Source organism: Mercurialis annua, linkage group LG3, assembly GCF_937616625.2.
Source record: "Mercurialis annua linkage group LG3, ddMerAnnu1.2, whole genome shotgun sequence".
Taxonomy (NCBI): domain Eukaryota; kingdom Viridiplantae; phylum Streptophyta; class Magnoliopsida; order Malpighiales; family Euphorbiaceae; genus Mercurialis; species Mercurialis annua.
The window spans coordinates 2,099,946-2,118,485 of NC_065572.1; the positions used below are offsets into that span (position 1 = coordinate 2,099,946).

The 18,540-nt window shown below is 32.9% G+C and overlaps 3 protein-coding genes across 6 annotated transcripts; 1 reads left to right on the top strand and 2 right to left on the bottom strand.

The window, feature by feature from the left end:
* Nucleotides 1–3,388: 3,388 nt before the first annotated feature.
* On the bottom strand, nucleotides 3,389–4,210 carry LOC126671217 (rapid alkalinization factor). Its single transcript, XM_050364953.2, has one exon. It carries the CDS (start codon nucleotides 3,935–3,937, stop codon nucleotides 3,566–3,568), a length of 372 nt encoding a protein of 123 aa, XP_050220910.1. The 5' UTR covers nucleotides 3,938–4,210; the 3' UTR covers nucleotides 3,389–3,565.
* A 5,254-nt stretch (nucleotides 4,211–9,464) lies between these two features.
* LOC126675025 (uncharacterized) lies at nucleotides 9,465–15,550 on the bottom strand. 4 transcript variants are annotated; one of them, XM_050369589.2, is made up of 11 exons: nucleotides 15,309–15,550; nucleotides 14,829–14,948; nucleotides 14,638–14,746; nucleotides 13,975–14,223; nucleotides 13,790–13,902; nucleotides 13,483–13,547; nucleotides 11,561–11,808; nucleotides 11,343–11,490; nucleotides 10,773–10,840; nucleotides 10,524–10,681; nucleotides 9,465–9,699 (listed from the first exon to the last, which is right to left on the bottom strand). In XM_050369589.2, exons 1-10 carry the CDS (start codon nucleotides 15,411–15,413, stop codon nucleotides 10,545–10,547), a joined length of 1,362 nt encoding a protein of 453 aa, XP_050225546.1. In that variant the 5' UTR covers nucleotides 15,414–15,550; the 3' UTR covers nucleotides 9,465–9,699; nucleotides 10,524–10,544. The 4 variants fall into 4 exon arrangements, with proteins under 4 accessions (XP_050225546.1, XP_050225547.1, XP_050225545.1 ...); XM_050369590.2 differs by lacking the exon at nucleotides 9,465–9,699 and adding an exon at nucleotides 9,706–9,871; XM_050369588.1 differs by lacking the exon at nucleotides 9,465–9,699 and having other exon boundaries at nucleotides 10,412–10,681.
* Nucleotides 15,551–16,702: 1,152 nt separating this feature from the next.
* On the top strand, nucleotides 16,703–18,024 carry LOC126675248 (40S ribosomal protein S21-2). The gene is made up of 3 exons (XM_050369858.2): nucleotides 16,703–16,857; nucleotides 16,960–17,092; nucleotides 17,795–18,024. The coding sequence occupies exons 1-3, from the start codon at nucleotides 16,808–16,810 to the stop codon at nucleotides 17,858–17,860; spliced, it is 249 nt and encodes an 82-aa protein (XP_050225815.1). The 5' UTR covers nucleotides 16,703–16,807; the 3' UTR covers nucleotides 17,861–18,024.
* The last annotated feature ends 516 nt before the right edge of the window (nucleotides 18,025–18,540 follow it).

Here is an 18,540-nt window from a genome sequence, read left to right on the forward strand (position 1 = left end):
TTTAAGAAATTTTCTTAATTTTTTATGTAAAAACGTCATTAACCCGAAAAATGAAACACCATAGCATTTTTAGGGGATTTGTGTAAAAAACCCCAATTTAATTGCATGACCTAAGATCAGCCCGTTTAGCATCAATCGGAACTTGGGCCTACTTAGAGTTAATTTTGGACCAAACAATTGAGTTTTGGGTTAGCTAGACAATTGAAGCCTGCTACTCTTAACTTCAAGTAGTAATACTTTATGTTATAAGTTTTCAAAAATATATGTAACTGAAGTGCATCATAATTTTATGTAATCATTAAATTTTAATAACACTTACAAATATTTGAGTTACAAATGTATTAATGAATGGTGGGAGCATGCCAACCTCCCCAAATTAGTTTACATGTTTAAATTTCAAAAAACTTACACCACATGGCTTATGATATAGTATTACAAATATGCATTAAATATTGGGCCCTTGGTGTAATGTGTATACCTAATGTATGTTCAACAAATCTTGGCATTAATACAAAGCAAGCATCTTCCTTTTTTGGTTGATGCTCTTGATTTTCACATTATAAATCTAGCTTTTGGGTTCATTTCAGCTATTTATTTGGTTAAATTATATTTTATAATAAAATGAATTTCTAATCAATGTGATACAAATATAATTAGTTTTTTTTCTTAAAATCAAAGATGAAATAAATTCCATAAAATATGGTAGGATTCACCAACGAGTTGTAACTCAAATGTCACAAGCGCTGAGAGCAAATTGTCAAGATCATGGGTTCCTTCCACAAGCGCTCTCTCCTTCTCAATTATCCAAAAAAAATTATAGGATTCACAACAACAAAAAATCACAGTTGGTATCAATTGACAGTAAATTTCTTTAGCAGACTAATCAAGTGTCATTAATCATATTTTAGGCATGAAACTATAAGGTAAATCCTAAACTCAATTGTATAGGTCACTCAAATAAGTCTTATAAAACCAAATAATTTAAATTGAGGCTTAGGTTTGTTATTTATTCTGATGGGGTCCATTTCAAGAGATTAATTTCATAGTTTCACTTCACCTATAGAATGAAATTTGTTCAGGTATTTTACGAACCCAACTAGATCGACCGGTTCAATCAATTTGAGCATAAAATAAAGTTCAATTTGGTTTAGTTCCTCGAAATCGTGAAAAGTGGTTGAATTGTCGGAAAAACTATACAAATTGGTGAGTCATTAACACTTGAACCGTAAAACCGGTCAATTTTCATGAATTTAATTAAACTATAAAAGTTCATATATAAGGTCTAGTTAGTATAAAATTATAACTATATTTGTTTTTATTTAAGAGGTTCTATTGTTGATAAAACTAGATGGAATATTAAGTGGTAACCCCGCCAATATGGTTTTCAAAATATTACTCTATGTTCCATTTTATTTGTTACTTTTCTATTTTCACATATATTAATGCTAGATGTGATAAATAATTCTTTTTGTACTCTTTATTTTTTAATTGAAAACAATATACAATTAAACACATAATTAATTTTACATATTATATTAATTAGCAAATTCATTAATGTTAAGGGTGAAAAACAATCAATAATATAAAATTCATACTTTTTTATAACATTAAAAAATATAAAAAATGGCAAATAAAATAGAACGGAAAGAGTAATCGGTACTTAAATACCAGTGATGGACTTAAAAATTGCTAGTTTTGGGACCCTTCAGATTCTTCCCATTCAAGTGGTGGCCCTTGTAATTTGTCTGATGCAGGACAATAACACAATTTTTTTGAAAATTTGCATGTAAGCCCAAACCTTTTTGTAAAAGAAAGAAAAAGGGCATCTCTCTAATAGTAATAGGTAAACCAAGATCTTAAAAAATTTGGTGAAAATGGGGACCAACGTTTGAATTTTGATTTACTTTAATGTTTAGGTTGGAATGGACCCATCATTAACAACCCAACCTAAACCAAAGAATTTAAAACAAAGGTGAAATTAATTTTATTGCTATTGCTCTCAATTGTTCAATCAATACAACTTCACGTGAATAAATTAAATACTTGTACATGATACCCTTTTTTTTACAACAATTACCAAATAGATAATTGTGATTAGTGAGTTATTATTACTAGTTTTAATAATTATCATCTACTTGAATTGAATTTTCCCAATTTAGATGATTTCAGATCACAAAGTTTTGAAGTGATTGATCTGTAGTATGGATTGATGAAAAATCCTTCTTGTTGTTTTTAATAAATGAGGGGACAATAGTCCATATTTTAATTATATTCTTTATTTAATTGAATTGGTATACAATTACAGTATTTTTAGGACTAAAAAGTACTACCCCCATCCCACAAAGATTGATATATTTTCTATTTTGGGAAGTTCCAAAATACATGCAAACTTACTACTTTAATTTGAATAGCTAGCTAAAATAATAAAATTAATTTTTCATTAATTTCAGCCCGTTATGATATTTTTTTTTAGCTATTATTACTTTTTTAAAATATATTATTAATTTTAAGAAGTATTTTTTTAAAAAAAATACTTAAATTAAGGATAGAATGAGAAGTTAATTAAAAATATAATTTAACTATTATTTTTTAATATTTGTGCAAATCAAATTTTACCCATTTTTGTGAAAAAGTTAGAAAGTGATCCCTCAGTATCAAAATGGGAGAGATTATTATCTAAATCCGGATCATAAAAGTACACAAGTTCAACCAATGTAAGATGAAAAAAAATGTAAGTTTGTCTAAGTCAAACATTTCATGGATTAGATTAATAACATTACCCTAAAACTAACCAACGAGTTGTAGCTCAAATGGTATAAACGCTGGACAGCAAACTATCAAGATAGTGGGTTCATTTTCTACCAAAAACTCCCCCTCCCCAATTATATAAAAAAAAACACTACCCTAAAACTACAAAAAGTAACAAAAGTGCTAAGTTACTGCTAACAATCCAATAATTTTGTAGCTCTTTTAACTTTGAAATTACTGTTTTTTCCCCCTCTCCATATACCAAATTTCATGCAACTTTTAATTTGAGCCTGAACTAAGGGAACATCATACTCAAATTTTGGGAAAAGGATTTACATCCACTACCTCAATAATGAACAAACCCACAAAACTCTACCATCACCAACAACTCATAATAATGCATCACATGAATTTCAAAGAACAAATAATTACTCATTAGATTTACATTATTCAATCACAAATTCTGCCAAAATTATTAAGTATAATTGTATAATTCATTTAAATTTGTATTTAACATATTTTGCGATTCAACAAATTAAAACATTGAATCTAGACAAACCAAACCAAACACCAAACCCTAACTAGAAATGATTCTTCCCAACCTATAATTTATCAATCCAAAGTATACAAAAACAAGAAATAAATTCAAAAGAAACTCAAATATACTTTTATGAAAACAATATTTTCATTAATAATACAGACCAATCTTCACCTTCTGAAACCAAACTCCCAACTTTTTTTTTAAATGAAAATAGGTAAAAAGGTAAATTAACAATAAAAAACAAAAAAAAATTGTATGATAAAAATTAAAATAAAATCAACTCCTGCACCTTGTAATGGTACTGCATCCACGGTTATAGGGATTGGCCTGAGCTCCGGGCTTGCAATTGTAGTAAGAAGCTCCACGTCTAGAGCAAGGCACACTGTTCTTCTGCAGCGCACCATAGCTGATGTAGTTGCTGGTTGCTAAAATACGCCTGTTGATCTCTGAATCCAACTCGAACTCTTCCCCATTACTGGCCAAGCACTCTGCTATGGAGCCTTTGCAGGATGATGACGAGGATGATCTGAGGGCTGAGATCCATCCTAGATTGTCCCCACTGGCTTCAACGGTGGATTCAGTTATCAAGAGCAAGATCAACAGTGTAGAACACATCAAGAAACCAGAAGTTGTGAAGTAATTGGCCATTTTTGTTTACTGTACAAGAAATCAAAATCAGCTGAAAAAATAATTTTGATTTCTAAAATTGGAGGGTATTCTTGGTAATTTGACTCTCTCTTTTCTTCTCTTTGTTTGTATGATTTGTGTGCTAAGGTTTGTTTATTCTCTTTCTTTTTCTTGAGCATGGAACAAACAGCTAAGGGATAGTTGGAGACTTATAGCAGTGGTGAACTTTGAACTTTTGACTTTGACATTGATCTTATTTACTGAAATGCCATTCAGTTGGTAGAAGCTAAATAGTTTATGGGTAACCACTAAGTAGAAGGATTAGGTAATATATATTACATGGTGGGATGAAATGAAAAAGAAAGGTCAAGGGTACATTTTTTACTTATAGAATATGTAAATTATTTATCATTTTAGAATCTGACTTTTTTCTTTTATTTAATCTTCTTAATTAATTAACATCAAGAAACCAACTCATCATACCATTTTCTTATAAACCAAACGCAGAAAAATTATTGCAAGTAACTATTGCGCCATGTCATTCGTGCAATAAGTCAATGTTGCATTAGTTATGTGGAAAAAATGGTAACAAAAAAATTAAATGATAATTAAAAAATTACCTATCGTAAATGCTCATTGGCTTGTTGTAAATATGACATGGCACAACCAATGCATGAGATAAACACTCCCAAATGCATTTCAAGGTAAGGGAACCTTTAAAAATCACAATACCACAATACTAATGGCTGAAAGCTTACATGTTAGATTTTATTTTTATTTATCCATCATTCACAAAGGAGAAATTTTTGGCCCTAATTATACGATTTTGATAGAATGCTATCTAGCACACGTACAATTTGAACTATAACTCATTGGTATTTGTCACACACTCCAAGATGAAAGACATTAATAGTGACAAGTATAAGAATAATTTTCTTTTATGAACTTAACTAGAAGTAATCCTCATTCTAAATAACTCTACGAATATGTTCAAATCATTTTTTTTGTTGAATCAATAAAAAGTGATCATAAAATTCACACTGATTAATTTGAGTTAGAATTTGAATCAAGCATGATCATTTATTAAACAATAAAATAATCTCTACAAAGTTTAACATTACTCTATGTTTAGAATTTGAACCCTAGATTTATTAAATTAGAGCAATTTGTTTCTTGACTCGACACAATGATTAAAGACATTTCTCAAAAAATAAAGATTTAATCAGTAAAGAAATATTTAAGGGAAAAATGAGACAAGTAAATTTTGCGAGTAAAATGAAGAAGCTGAACACATACAATTTATTCACAAAGGGCTGAATACATAGTTTGACCCCTGAACTTGTACCATTTTACCCATCTAACCCCTAAACATAACGTCTCCTCTATCGAACCTCTGAACTTGTCAAATAATCCGATTTGACCCCTGAACTTGATAAAAACGTAAACATTAAACCCCTCCGTACACAATTTCTTCTAGAATGTTTCAAGTGACAGGTGGCACGAAGGGGTTCAATATTTACATATTTATCAAGTTCAGGGGTTAAATCGGATTATTTAACAAGTTCAGGGGTTCGATAGGTGAGACGTAGTTTAGAGGTTAGATGGGTAAAAGGGTACAAGTTCAGGGGTCAAACTATGTATTAAGCCATTCACAAAGTCCACACCTAAGATCACACATGCACCTGTTCTGGTTGACCGCTTGTCTTTTTCCCTAGCTAGTTCTGTCTCCTGGATTTTATTAGAGAAAAACACTGGATATAGAAACAAATTATGATTAAAGTATTGGTGAAATGACAGCATCTAGAGTTTATTTTGCAGCTATTTCTAACTTCCAAGTTCATTACAACAAAGAGCTAAACCCCAATCTATCAAATCAACCAAGACACGTTTCCTCTTTCCTACATGGCCAAATTTCACTCCTGATTTGTTTACAATTAGGCGTATAATCAAGTCGAGTTAAAATAATGCCAAGTTCGAACTAGACTCGATTATTAAATTATAATATTAAAGCAAATATATATATAAAGGATAAAAAGCTAAATTAACTAAAGTTCGATTAGACTGCGGAGCTCATCGAACCAAGAATTTTGAAGTTTTTCGAGCTCGACTTTATATGAGTCAGCCGAGTTGTTTTGAGTCAATCCCGAGTAACTCGCGAATTAGTCAGTTGAGTTGTTCGAGCTCGACTCAAAATAATATTCTGAAATATATTATGAATATCTGAAATAAAAGTAAATGAAATGATAAAGATATAAACTCTTGCATAATCTAACAATAAAAGTAGTCCTTGCAAAAAACAAATATTACTCCTCTGCACACTCAGTCTTGAGAAATTAATTGTTTACTAATCTGTCCGTTAAAAATAGACCTCTCTTTCGTCCTATTGAGTTTTTCATTATAGTCCTCTCCATCTCATTTACTGCTGCCTGGCTTATATTCAGTAGCATGCACCATTGCTTATGTAGTACTATAAAATAATACTAATAGTTGAAAATTCAGAAATATATACAGTTTTGAAAGTAATAAAATTGCCCATAAATAGGTCACATGATGGGCAACTTAACATAGCCCTCAGTTTTAAATATTACAAAATCAGGTGAAAAGATTTTTTTTAAGATTGAAGATATGAACCAAGTAGCATGAACTGCATTCAATTAACATGCCCTATTTTGAAAACGTTTCGGATATAAAATTTCAACTTTTTTATATAAAAAACCTTAACAGAACACTGTTTTTATGTGTCCGAATTTGAAGGTCCCGTTTTTTTCCGTCTCTGTGTCCATGCTATCTAGGATGTGGAAAAATTTCCACAAAATTTCCTCTACATTCTTTCAATAGAAATAAGTTAAATTGGACTTTTAAAGTTTATCAAATTACTATTTCAAAGCAAATTTTTTTTTTTTGATAATTGGGGAGGGGAGAGTGCTTGTGGGAGGAATCTAACCCACGACCTAACAGTTTGCTGACTAGCGCTTATACCATTCTCATTAGTAAAGCAAAATTTGGAATACTATAAAAATGACATAATTTACTAGGGATGCTTTCGCCCGCCAGAACATTTAATATGACAACGGCTACAATTCTTTTCTTTTCCTCTTTGGAAAAACAAATTATAAAAGCCAGGACCCAGCCGAAAGAATAAAATAGTAGTAGTATAAAAAAGAAGGCTAACGAATTGTAAACGGCGTTAACCAAGGAGTAAAAGCGCCGACGTGACACATACGAAGCCGTTAAGGCACTATGGGACCCATAAACAGATCACAAGGACGGTGTGTGCGCGTCTTGTAACTAACCTTACCAAATGCCAGCTGTGAGTTAACAGATCTTTTCAACAAAATCTTTTTATTTTAAACATTTTACAATTTAGACGAATAACAAACAATTCTTCATTTCAAAAAAAAAAAAAAAAACAATTCTTTTTTTTTTAAAAGCCTTTACACAGCAATAAAACATCAAAATGACTTCGGTAGCATATTATTAGATATTCCTTAGAGGGGAGAGGTTTTTTTAATAATGCTATCATTGTTTTATTTATTATATTTCAATAGACCAACTTTTATTTTTGTTTTTAATTAGAAAATTATTATTATCATTTCAATTGATAGTTGCTTGTATGGCAACGGAAAAATTGTGCGCCATATAATTTTTCATCGATCATAAGATGATTTGTCTAAGTGTAACAAATAATCTTCCGTCGCTGAAAAAAATAACGTTAGAATTATGAAAATATAAAACAATTAATAACCACAACATAAAAAGCTATAGCTCGGTAACCACTAGGGGTGTAACCGAGTCGAGTTAATTTTAGGAGCTCGAGCTCGAACTCGATAGAATAATTGAGACTCGAGCTCGACTCGATCATCTAAATAAATATTTAAAAATTATATTTTAACAAAAGCTCGATTAGGCTCGCGAGCTCATCGAGTCAAGTATTTTGGAGCTCGAACTCGACTCGATAATTAATTCGAATAGCTCAAACTTGAGCTCGACTCAATATGAGTCTAGTCGATTTCGAGTATTTTTCGAGTCAATCCCGAGTAACTCCCGAGTTAGCTCAACCCGATTACACCCCCCTAATAACCACTAGGTGATCTCACATAATAACACGTGGGGATTGTTAACAATGGTCACCCTGCTTTTGCAGCTCAAAAGAGATTGGCATAAATGGTATTTTTCGTAGTCAAGCCAACAGACTGCACTTTGTGTCTTAAGGAATAACCTTGCAGATACATCCACCAGCTCAGGTATTTGCTTAGACACATATTCGCAAGTTAAAAATCCTCCCAATTGTTAAAAAAGAAATCAAAACTTCTTGCCTCAAATAAAAAATCTCACAAAACCTATCAAGAAAGCACTAAATTAAAGAAAGCAGATAGGTTCAGTAACATCCTGGCATGTAAGCTATGTTTAAGGATCATGCTGAACATGAATAATAGAATCCAGCAAATATCCTCAACATAATTAGATATAAACAACACATATCAGACACTAATTAATAAATAAGATTTTTTAGGATACTAATCGAAGGAGCAAGATTATTAATGTGGTCTAGTGGTGGGATTCTTTCCCGTGGGTTGTGAGGTTTTGAATTCAAGTCCCTCATAACTACATCCAAAAATATCCTTTTTAGGTACACTAGTGTTTCTAGTAAAGGCCACTGACACTAGCAGTTAATTCATCTTTTTTCTGCATAACATTCTCCAATTTTTTCTATTTTATCCAATTTCCAGCAAATTATAACACAGCATGTAGACATCTCATTGGGATTAACTCTGCATTTTGCTTAATACTAATAAATACCAAACAGCAGGGCTCTATAATTAAATTCATAATTTTGATAAATCAGGAGCCATGTGAATCAGTGTACTACCCAATCCCATAACCTAACCTGAGGAGGCTGGCATCTTTTCACATATCGATCTCAAAGTGTCATTTAAACAAAGCTAAAAAAAAGAAGTAACATCATTAATTGAATTCACCACACTAAAATACCCTAAATATCAAGTTTGGTGCAAAAAGTGAAAGATCCCATTAACTGAAATAATGAAAAAGTATCACAAATATTTCAAGCTTTTCCAAATAGAAATTTTGGCAATTCCTTTAACCGTTTATCAACATGATAAGTAAGAATATGTCCAAGCAAAAGTTAATGCAGTGAAAGCTGTAAACAAGCTCCACGGAATATTTGATGCATGCAGCATACACATCAACTATTAGAGAAGCAAACAACAAGAATTCCTATTAGCCTTTTTGGGCAATGATTTGCAGCAACCAGTTAAAGTTCATTCAGAAAATTCATCTTCAAGTCTGGACATCCTGTTCAAGCTAAGTTGTGTTTGCCCATACGAAAGGTTCAAAAAACAAACATGTGATTTAGGCTTAAAGGTTACTAAAATACTATAGCACTGTTATCTGGTGCTTTCATGGCGGCAAACACAGGTGCCACCGTAGCAAAAGGTCCACATCAGCAAAAAATGTCAGAATCATTTATAAGTTTTGCCCCATCAGGACCACATCACCCAAAACTAGCAAAAGTATGGCAATAAACTGACTTTGGAAAACGAACTGCATTCCTTGATTTGTCAATACATACACAAAGATGAAAAAGAATTAAACCACAAAATCTTTTTTGACATTTCCAAAAAAAAAACAAAGTAATTTTCCAGTCGGAATCAATAAAAGAATACATAAACGCAAAAATAACTTGAGAAGGGGTAATTTCAAAGCAGATCCCAAGTAAATGCCGAATACAAAATGCAATCCAAGGATGATTGGTGAAGAAACTGCAACGTTTGGAAAAAGCAATTACAAGCCCAACTATCTTCCAAAAATAGCTCAAAACTGATCCCCCAACATAAGTTCACTTCCAACGACAAATATTTTCATCTTTGTTTTGTTGTGGTGTTTGTGATTTTCACCCTAGGATTATAAATTGTATCTGCTAGTCCATATGAGCTACAGAAATTTTCAGCTTTGGTTATTTGGAACTCATTTCTTCTAAGTACATCATTTTGCTAGATTTGTTAACCATCAATATAATATAACTATTAAATAAATAGAGCTTATATGACCCGAAGTTATCAAAGCATGATTTTAACATGTTATAACTTATATACAGTAAGATATATAATTACCAAACATTGTACTCATAGTAAAACTCACATTAGCAGAGAGAGGGAAACAAGCATAAGATGATACTAAGAAGTAAGAACTGAAGAATTGAAAAATGAATTTAAGGTTCTAACTTTTTCAGAAAGATAGTCCTAACTCCTAAACTGGTGTAATGAAGTAAAAGAATCCATTAATTGTCCCCAACAAACATCATATAAAATTTCTTTGGACTGACCATATAGCATGACCCTTTTTTCCCTCTAATTTCATTCTATTAAAATGGATAAATAGACTATAATTACATGTGTGATATGTTTATAAAGCTCGTAAAGGTGTGCTCCTAGCTAGTATCTACTACTTCAAAAACACTATGGAAATGGGAAATGCTGGCTTAATAACAAGATAATGATAAATGAAAGACTAGTGACATGAGTTGTAGGAACATGCAAAAAGCCACGAGGATCAGGCATTTAAATGAGGAACTATATGAACTTACAGCAAAAAGATATCACAGGTGCTACTGTTCTTCACAGTATGGTGGTGTTGACTGAACACACAGTTCATTATCTTCGGTGTCCTCGTCATCTTCATGTGCATCTACCCAGTTACTAGGATGTCGTTGTGAAACACTCTGACCATTAGTTTCTGGCTTGTCTGGGAGAAAAAGAAATGGCAAATTTTTAGTTTACTGAGACAGGACAATATTTGTGCAGTAGCATAGCTAATTAGAAAGCCTAGAGCTAACCTCGGGTTTCTTCTTGAGGATACTTTCCCATAGGATCACACCTAAATACATCAGCCAAAAGAACAGATCTAAAATCAACAATAACATATCAGAATTAATCCAATACAAGATCACACAAACAACAAAAATGTATGATTTGTGTAGAATGTATTTATAGTAACCAAGATTGTCATGTGGTAGCAATTATGTAATTAAAAGACTAAGCAAACTTCGCTGATATTTAAATGAGATGAGCGATATCTAATGCATCGTTAACTGTGTAAAATCATAGTCACAGAATGGAAATCATAACTCAACCTAGGGTCATAGGATGAAAATCATTGCTCGACCTAGGATACACATTAACTATGCAGGCATGATCTATTCTGCACCTTACTCTACCCAGCTGCAATCATTGACAATTTTATTTAAAAAAAAACTTCCTATAGACCCAAAGCTAACAGGCTTAACTTCTAATGAGCATAGAGAGAATAGGAGGCATCAGTAAATGCATAGAGATAAAAGGAGGCATCAGTAAAACTAAGAAAAACAGTTCATTTAAAATATCTAATCTTTTAAAGGAGACAAGACCTTGGACCCTCAGGAACATCTTCTGCATCTTTTGATAATTGTATTCTACTAATCCTTTCTATTTCCCTCTGTTCTGTAGCATTCATATTTATGTCTCCTTGATGGTGTCTTCCTTCAACACCCTGACCACCACTTCTTGCTGCACTTCCTGTAAAAGTTGAAGAATATAAGATTTTCGGTGTATATCTCTAAATCCTAAAAACTGTGAGCATATATACCTGATAGTTCAGACCAAATTCTAGTGTGATCGGAAGGATGCTCGGAAACACTTGCTCTAGACCTCCCTTGTGGCTGTGATCCAGTTACTGGAACATTCTGACCATGTCTTGTGGTAGCCACTTGTGGAGGTTCTGTGGGATTGCCTTCATGAAGCTGTGATAACAGCATGGTAGCAAGGACTAGTGTAGCATCAAAATTTGAAGTGGATCCATCATCTAAACCAAACTTTGGTGCCATTAATATGGGCCTGTTTCAGTGCATGTTCGTACAAGCATCATATTCACGTTTTGAATTGCATAATGACTGAATGTCAAATAGCAAATCATACAAATGTTTCATCAAAACAAGTGTAACTATGAAGCACCGACACTCCTCCGGAGTGCCGTATTTAGGGGGACACTTCGGGGACACGGGGACACGCCGGGGACACGGCGGGGATACGTACCCGACACGCCACGTGGCGTGTCCCCGTACCTTTGACTGGTCAAAGAGGGGGACACGCCGGGGACACTTTGGGGACACTTCGGGGACACTTCGGGGGGACACTTCTAGTGATATTTAGTTAATTTTAAGTCTTTTTTTTAGTATGGGTTTTTTAATAAGAAATTTAAGTAAATGGGCCCAAACCCAAATACAATTAGATAGTAAGTGAAACTAAACCCTATTTTTAATTTAAAAAAAAAAACACAGCAGCCCTATATCTAAACAGAAGCAGTAACCTGCTTTCAAAGAAGAAAACCCCTGATGTAAAAAAAAAGAAAGCAGCAGTAACCTCCTTTTAATTTTCAACTAATTTACTTATTAATTATGCATCTTATAACATAAGATTCATTGTTTTTGCATCTTGAAAGCTTATATATAACTAAATATATATTTTAAAAAAAATAAAAAAATTGCCGTGTCCCCGCCGTACCCGTATCCTATTTTTTTCTAAAATGCCGTTCCCCGTACCCGTACCAGTGTCCGTACCCGTATCGGTGCTTCATAGAAGTGTAACTAGTGTACCATTGTTCATTCAAACTTCCAAGTTACCATTGTCATCAAATAAAAAATGATCCTAAAATCTAGCTTGTAAAATTAGCCTGCTCCTAGTAGAGCTGGCCATGAACCGGCCCGGTCAAACCCGCCCGGAACCGGCCCGGTCAGACCTGGAACCGGACTAAAACCGGCCCGGAACCATAGAAAGAGCGGTCCCGGGCCGGTTCCAAATTTGTTGAACCGTGAACGGGCGGTTCCGGGTTGGAACCGGCGGTTCAAGGATCGAATCCGTTTAAAAAAAATATATATTATATCTTTATAATATAATATATAATATATATATATATATATATATATATATATATTTGCAATAAAATATATGTTATATTTGTTTTAGTTAAATTTTTGGTTAATATTTTATTTTCAAAAAAAAATTCTTTATTTTCTTGTAATACTATCTCCGTGAGTTATTTTATTGTTAAATTATATTTTTTAGTAATTAAATTTTAATTTTATTTTCAATATTTTTTCTAAACCGTCCTAAACTGGAACGGGAACCGTCCGGTTCCGAACCGTCATGGAACCGTCTCTTAGGCGGTTTCGAGCCAATTCCACTTTTTCTTGAACCGCAACCCGGTGGTTCCAAACCGGAACCGCCGGGTTATGAACCGTGGCCACCTCTAGCTCCTAGTGTAGACTTTCAACTAAAAAAGATGTAACCTAAAGCCATTGCTACAACTAAGCCCTAAATATTCGCTCATTGCTACCTCTACTCATTCCTAATGTCATTTGTCATATTAAGAAGGATGTCATCCGTATGCATTTATGATATGATACAGATACACGAGAAACCTGCAAGTATTGTTAAATCAACAGGGAGATGAAATATTGAAAAGGAGAGAAATAGAACAAGACATTAAATTTGGGACAAGAAAAATCATACTCTCCAGCCTTGTCAAAATATAAGTGAATGTCCACTTCACAGCCTTCACAGAAAGCAATGAACGCCTGAAAATTAAGAAAAATTTAAACAAATTAAATACACACGGTCAACTAAGATACAAGTTAAAGCATATGAGGAACTTGCAAGGATAACAAAAATGCAATGGTAGAAATACATTCTCCAATCTCCACCAACAAGGCAATAAGGCTTTTGGTTTCAAACAAGGACATCCGGATATGAGTTCAAAACAGATATATATATATATATATAGTACAGAAAACTTTCTTCTAGGCCTAATCACAGATACCTTTAATTCCTTCATTCCAAATGTTACATCCACAGGGTCTCCAATGTGAGTATACTGAACAAACTCTTCTACCGGATCTATCCACAGTTGAGTATGCAGTGAAGAGTCATTGTCTGCAGATTAATAATTGAAACGTGAATAGTTATCTGCAACGCATCAAGAATTCTAGTTCTATGTTTTCTGACCTTTGGTTGGATCTATGTAACTTCTAAGTTCAACAGCTTTTCCGCCTATTTCACTTGCAGAATCAGAAGGACCAGCAGGTTCTGTGGCAATGACAGTAATCTCTTGAAGTGTTGATTGGAAGTTAGCCAGCAGTCTGTTAAAATCACGAGGCCTCACCACTAAGCTACTCGGAAATCTTCTCCTATCAAGAGACAAATGTTGTATGTCTGGCTCAACATTGCAAGTGATCCAATAGGCTTTTCTTATACCTGTATAATGTTAGAAATTATAACATTTCAGGAATCGAACACGTGCATGAGAAAAAATAATTGGATAACATACAATGTAACGATATTAGGGTTTATCATAACATAAACACTCAGTTTCTTTCTCACATCAATTTTAATACGTCCTGAAGAGTACGTAGAAAAAGTTCATTTAAAATTACTTTTGTTTCATGAAAAGTTATGTAATATGTCTTACGATAGATCTTTAAATATAAATCAGTCCTTGCCACCACAACTTAAAGTTTTCTAAATTTTGCTTTTCACATTTAATAGTGCATACTCTATATTTCTCTAATTTCCACTCCGACTTACATGATCTGCAATGTGCTGATAATAACTAACTAAAGTTGAATGAGCACCATAGAAAGGGCACAGACAAAGACAAATACACTTTACCACTATAGCATTCCAAAGTCCATTGCACTTTTGATGCATCAGGATCAGGCAGTCGCACACTCAGATTATCAATACTTGGAATCGGTGTTCTGAGAACAGCACAAATGGCCTGAAAGCAGCCAAGTCAGTAAGGCTCACAAACTAAATCTGTCAATTTATTGTAATTAAAAAGATTAAAATCATTATAAAACCTTCAAAAGTACACTGCATTGGACTTGTGTACCGGAAACTGTATATACATCAAAGAAGCCGGACTTCAATGTAATCGATTGATAGGTAGATCGCGATGAATTAAGAGTGTGCAGTACAAGCTGTGACATTAACAAAACAATAAATATAGCAATCTAATGGTTTTTTATCCTCCAATTTCATAATTAACAAAATTAAATTTGGTATATCACATGATTTCGCTATTTTCGCATAACTCACAGGGATAAAACTTCAGTTTAAAGAATAATTAACATTTCTCAGCTAAAATGCCTCTTTAAAACCCTAAGATGATACCGATTCAAATTGAGTATACTCTCTGCGTGCAATACTATACAAAATAATCAAAACCGACAAAATTACAGCAAAATTACTGCTTAACTTCCATTTAATTTTGTGGAGATGATATATGAAAAAAAAATGAATGTGTTTGTTTCCCTTGAGATTTCAAAAATAGAATGTACCTGAGAAGGAGAAGCTTGTATGGCAAGCTCGTTACCTACTCGCGCTAGGCATGTGATAGAACGAGCGAAGGTCTTGAGCGCGTTTCCACTGAGAGTGAACTCCATTTACGTTTTTCCCTCACAAAAATTGGTTCAACTCGAGCGAGTACGTAGAAACTATCGTCGATCGGGTTGGCGGGAAATGGCTAAAGTAAAATTTTCAAGGTGTTTGCTACTGCCGCCTTGTTATTTATAACAGTCAATCATGTTTCCGATGATAATTAAGATTTGATATTTTTATTAAAAGGATAAGAAAGGTTTATAAGTTTTTTTATTATTATATTGGTGTATGTTTTTCTATTTAAATTAATTAATTTAAGCTGATTCTAAAATTAAAAAGAGAAAATGTTAATTAAAATAATATGTTAATATACTAAATATAATAGAATTAATTATAGTAAAGTTATAACTAAAAAAATCAAATGTTATATTTGGTGTCAAATTTGACATAACACATACATAAATTTGACATTAGTTATAGGACGATATTAAATTAATTTTTAAAATTTCATATTAAATACAATACCAGTATATGAACTTACCAATGCATTAAGCATGCATTTATACTCTGTTTTATGACTTAAATTAGTAATTTTTACATAAACAATGCACCTTTTAAAAAACATTAGTAACTAAACTAATACTAATACTATTTCAATTTCAGTACAATACTAAAGTAAATTTATTCAATTAAATAATAAATTTGTATATGATGCTATATAATATTATGAACACGTGTGTATTTAGTAAAAATAATGTAACGCTATACACATTTTATACATTAAGTGTTGTAAACCGTGTTTTATGAATAGAATCGAACTGACTATAATTAAAATTTAATTCCGTTTATTCTTTTGAAAAAAAGTAAAATATAGTTCACTTAAACCTTTTCACGGGTATGGATACATGCCTGTTTCGTCCAGAATCGCCTTCAAACGGGCTTGGACTGTGGCTTTATTACCACAAATTAGGCCCAAACCCGAAAACACGCTATTTTTTATAAGTGGATTTGAGCTCTTAATATTGTAAAATTTATACGAAAACCGGGCTTGAATAGTACATTTGAAACGCGAATCTGGATCGGGCCGGACTCGAGTTTGCCTTTAGAAAAAGGCAAGTCTGGTCCAACCTCTTTCGATAAAAAAATATCATTTTATTACTTTAGATGTCATTTTATTTTATTTATAGTGTTACTTTATTTTATTTTTCAATAAAAGATTAGATTAATTATAAGGGGTCCATTGTACCAATAAAAAAAAGATTAGGCGTGTTTTAGCATTTGTACAATTACAAGGACACGGAAGTCATTCACCCAATTAGGGTTTTGTAGCAGGCATATAAACTGCAAATAAATTTCTCCAATTCCCCTTAAGCTCAGTCTCATAATATTTGCGCTAGCCGTCTCTCCTCTCTCTGGTTCACACACATTTTCGCTAGCGAAACTAAACAAATCAGACAAGATGCAGAACGAGGAAGGACAGAACATGGATCTTTACATCCCAAGGAAGTGGTAATAATTCAATCTCTTGTCATGTTCATTTTGATTTCAACACACTTTGATTTATTTACAGTTAGTAAAATCTTATGAATCTGTGGTTGTATGTTATTCCAGCTCCGCCACAAACAGACTCATCACCTCCAAGGATCACGCATCAGTCCAGATTAACGTTGGACATGTTGATGCTAATGGCAACTACACTGGGCAATTCACTACTTTTGCTCTCTGTGGTTATATCCGAGCTCAGGTATTTGCTTTTTTGTTTTGTTTATTTGGGTATCTAAAATTACATGCTTTCGTCGGCTAATTATACGTAGCTTTGATGTATAATAAGTGTAATTATTATCAACTGTGTAGTATTATTGCTTGTCTTAGCTGATTAAGATTCACCCTTCAATGTCACTTGTTTTTGGTTGCGTTTGTAATTTCTATGGTTAGGTTTAAGCTGAATTAGGATTTTATGCTTGTAGTATGAGCAAGTGATTTCGTGTTCAATAGAAGAAAGTAGAACAGTGTTTCATATTGATTAGAAGATTAATATGGTATTGGGTGTCAATTGTATTATTTGCCGATTATATTTTATACGTCAGCGATTGACAGAGTTAGTCATTGCGTCTCATTTGTTTTTATTGTTGTTAAGAGTCCATAGCAGTTTGGTTCCTGTGTTCCGTGATGCCTGTTCATGTTGGTGTTAGTTTTGGCACATGTACTAATTTAGATTTTAGGACAATAGGTTCATGCTTAGCTGCTTGCTTAAAAATAGATGAATGATTCCAGTTGAATATTACAATGCCAATATTTTTTTCTTTACGTTTATATTTATATCTTATGATTAAGGCAATCACTGGCTTAATATTAACTAAGTGCGCTATATGCCGTTTTCTTAATCTGTTTCAGTTATTGCTTCTTGATTATAATAATAATCTATTTTATGATGAAATTTTGACAGGGTGATGCTGACAGTGCTATTGATAGGCTGTGGCAAAAGAAGAAGGTGGAACTCCGCCAACAGTAAATGTGGTTGAAATGTTTTATTTGTTATGTTAATTTGAATTAAACAATGTTAGTTCAAGGAGAGAGTGTGATAGCATTGACTGAGCTATTCCATTTTGAAACCGTGGTTGTTTTAGTTATGTCAACAAAGACAATTTTTTAGTACTAGATCCATTCGGCATTGAACTTCTTTGTTTTCCGATCTTACATTTTGCGGTTTGAATTTGTTATTCATAGTTTATCTTTTTTTTTAAAGAAATAGTACCATTTTAATATTTAGCCAAAACATATCTTTCAAATAGATTGTTGACCCCATTGTATATGTGAAATTTGTTTGGTTGGCCTGGATAGGAGTGTAGATTATCAGTTATACTTGGCAGACTGCAAGCTGCTGAATATGTATATTCTTTCACTGGTGGTCATTAGATAGATACTATGATAATTTATAGTTTTCTATATCTGAATTCGGTTTGATGCAATGGAAATGATAGACGGATTGGTCTGATCCTGATGACCTGATACTGTGCTAGGATATTTCTCTGTTAGTGAAACATCAAATCCCCCATGGATGTCTATTCCAAAGTCGAGCCATGGCCTCGTTTCAATTCCGAGTCTCTTGTCTACACCTCATAGTAACACTGAATAAGTTTTGCATTATCAATAGCTTGAATGCTAATAGTGCTGGTGCCTATAAGCTTGCCC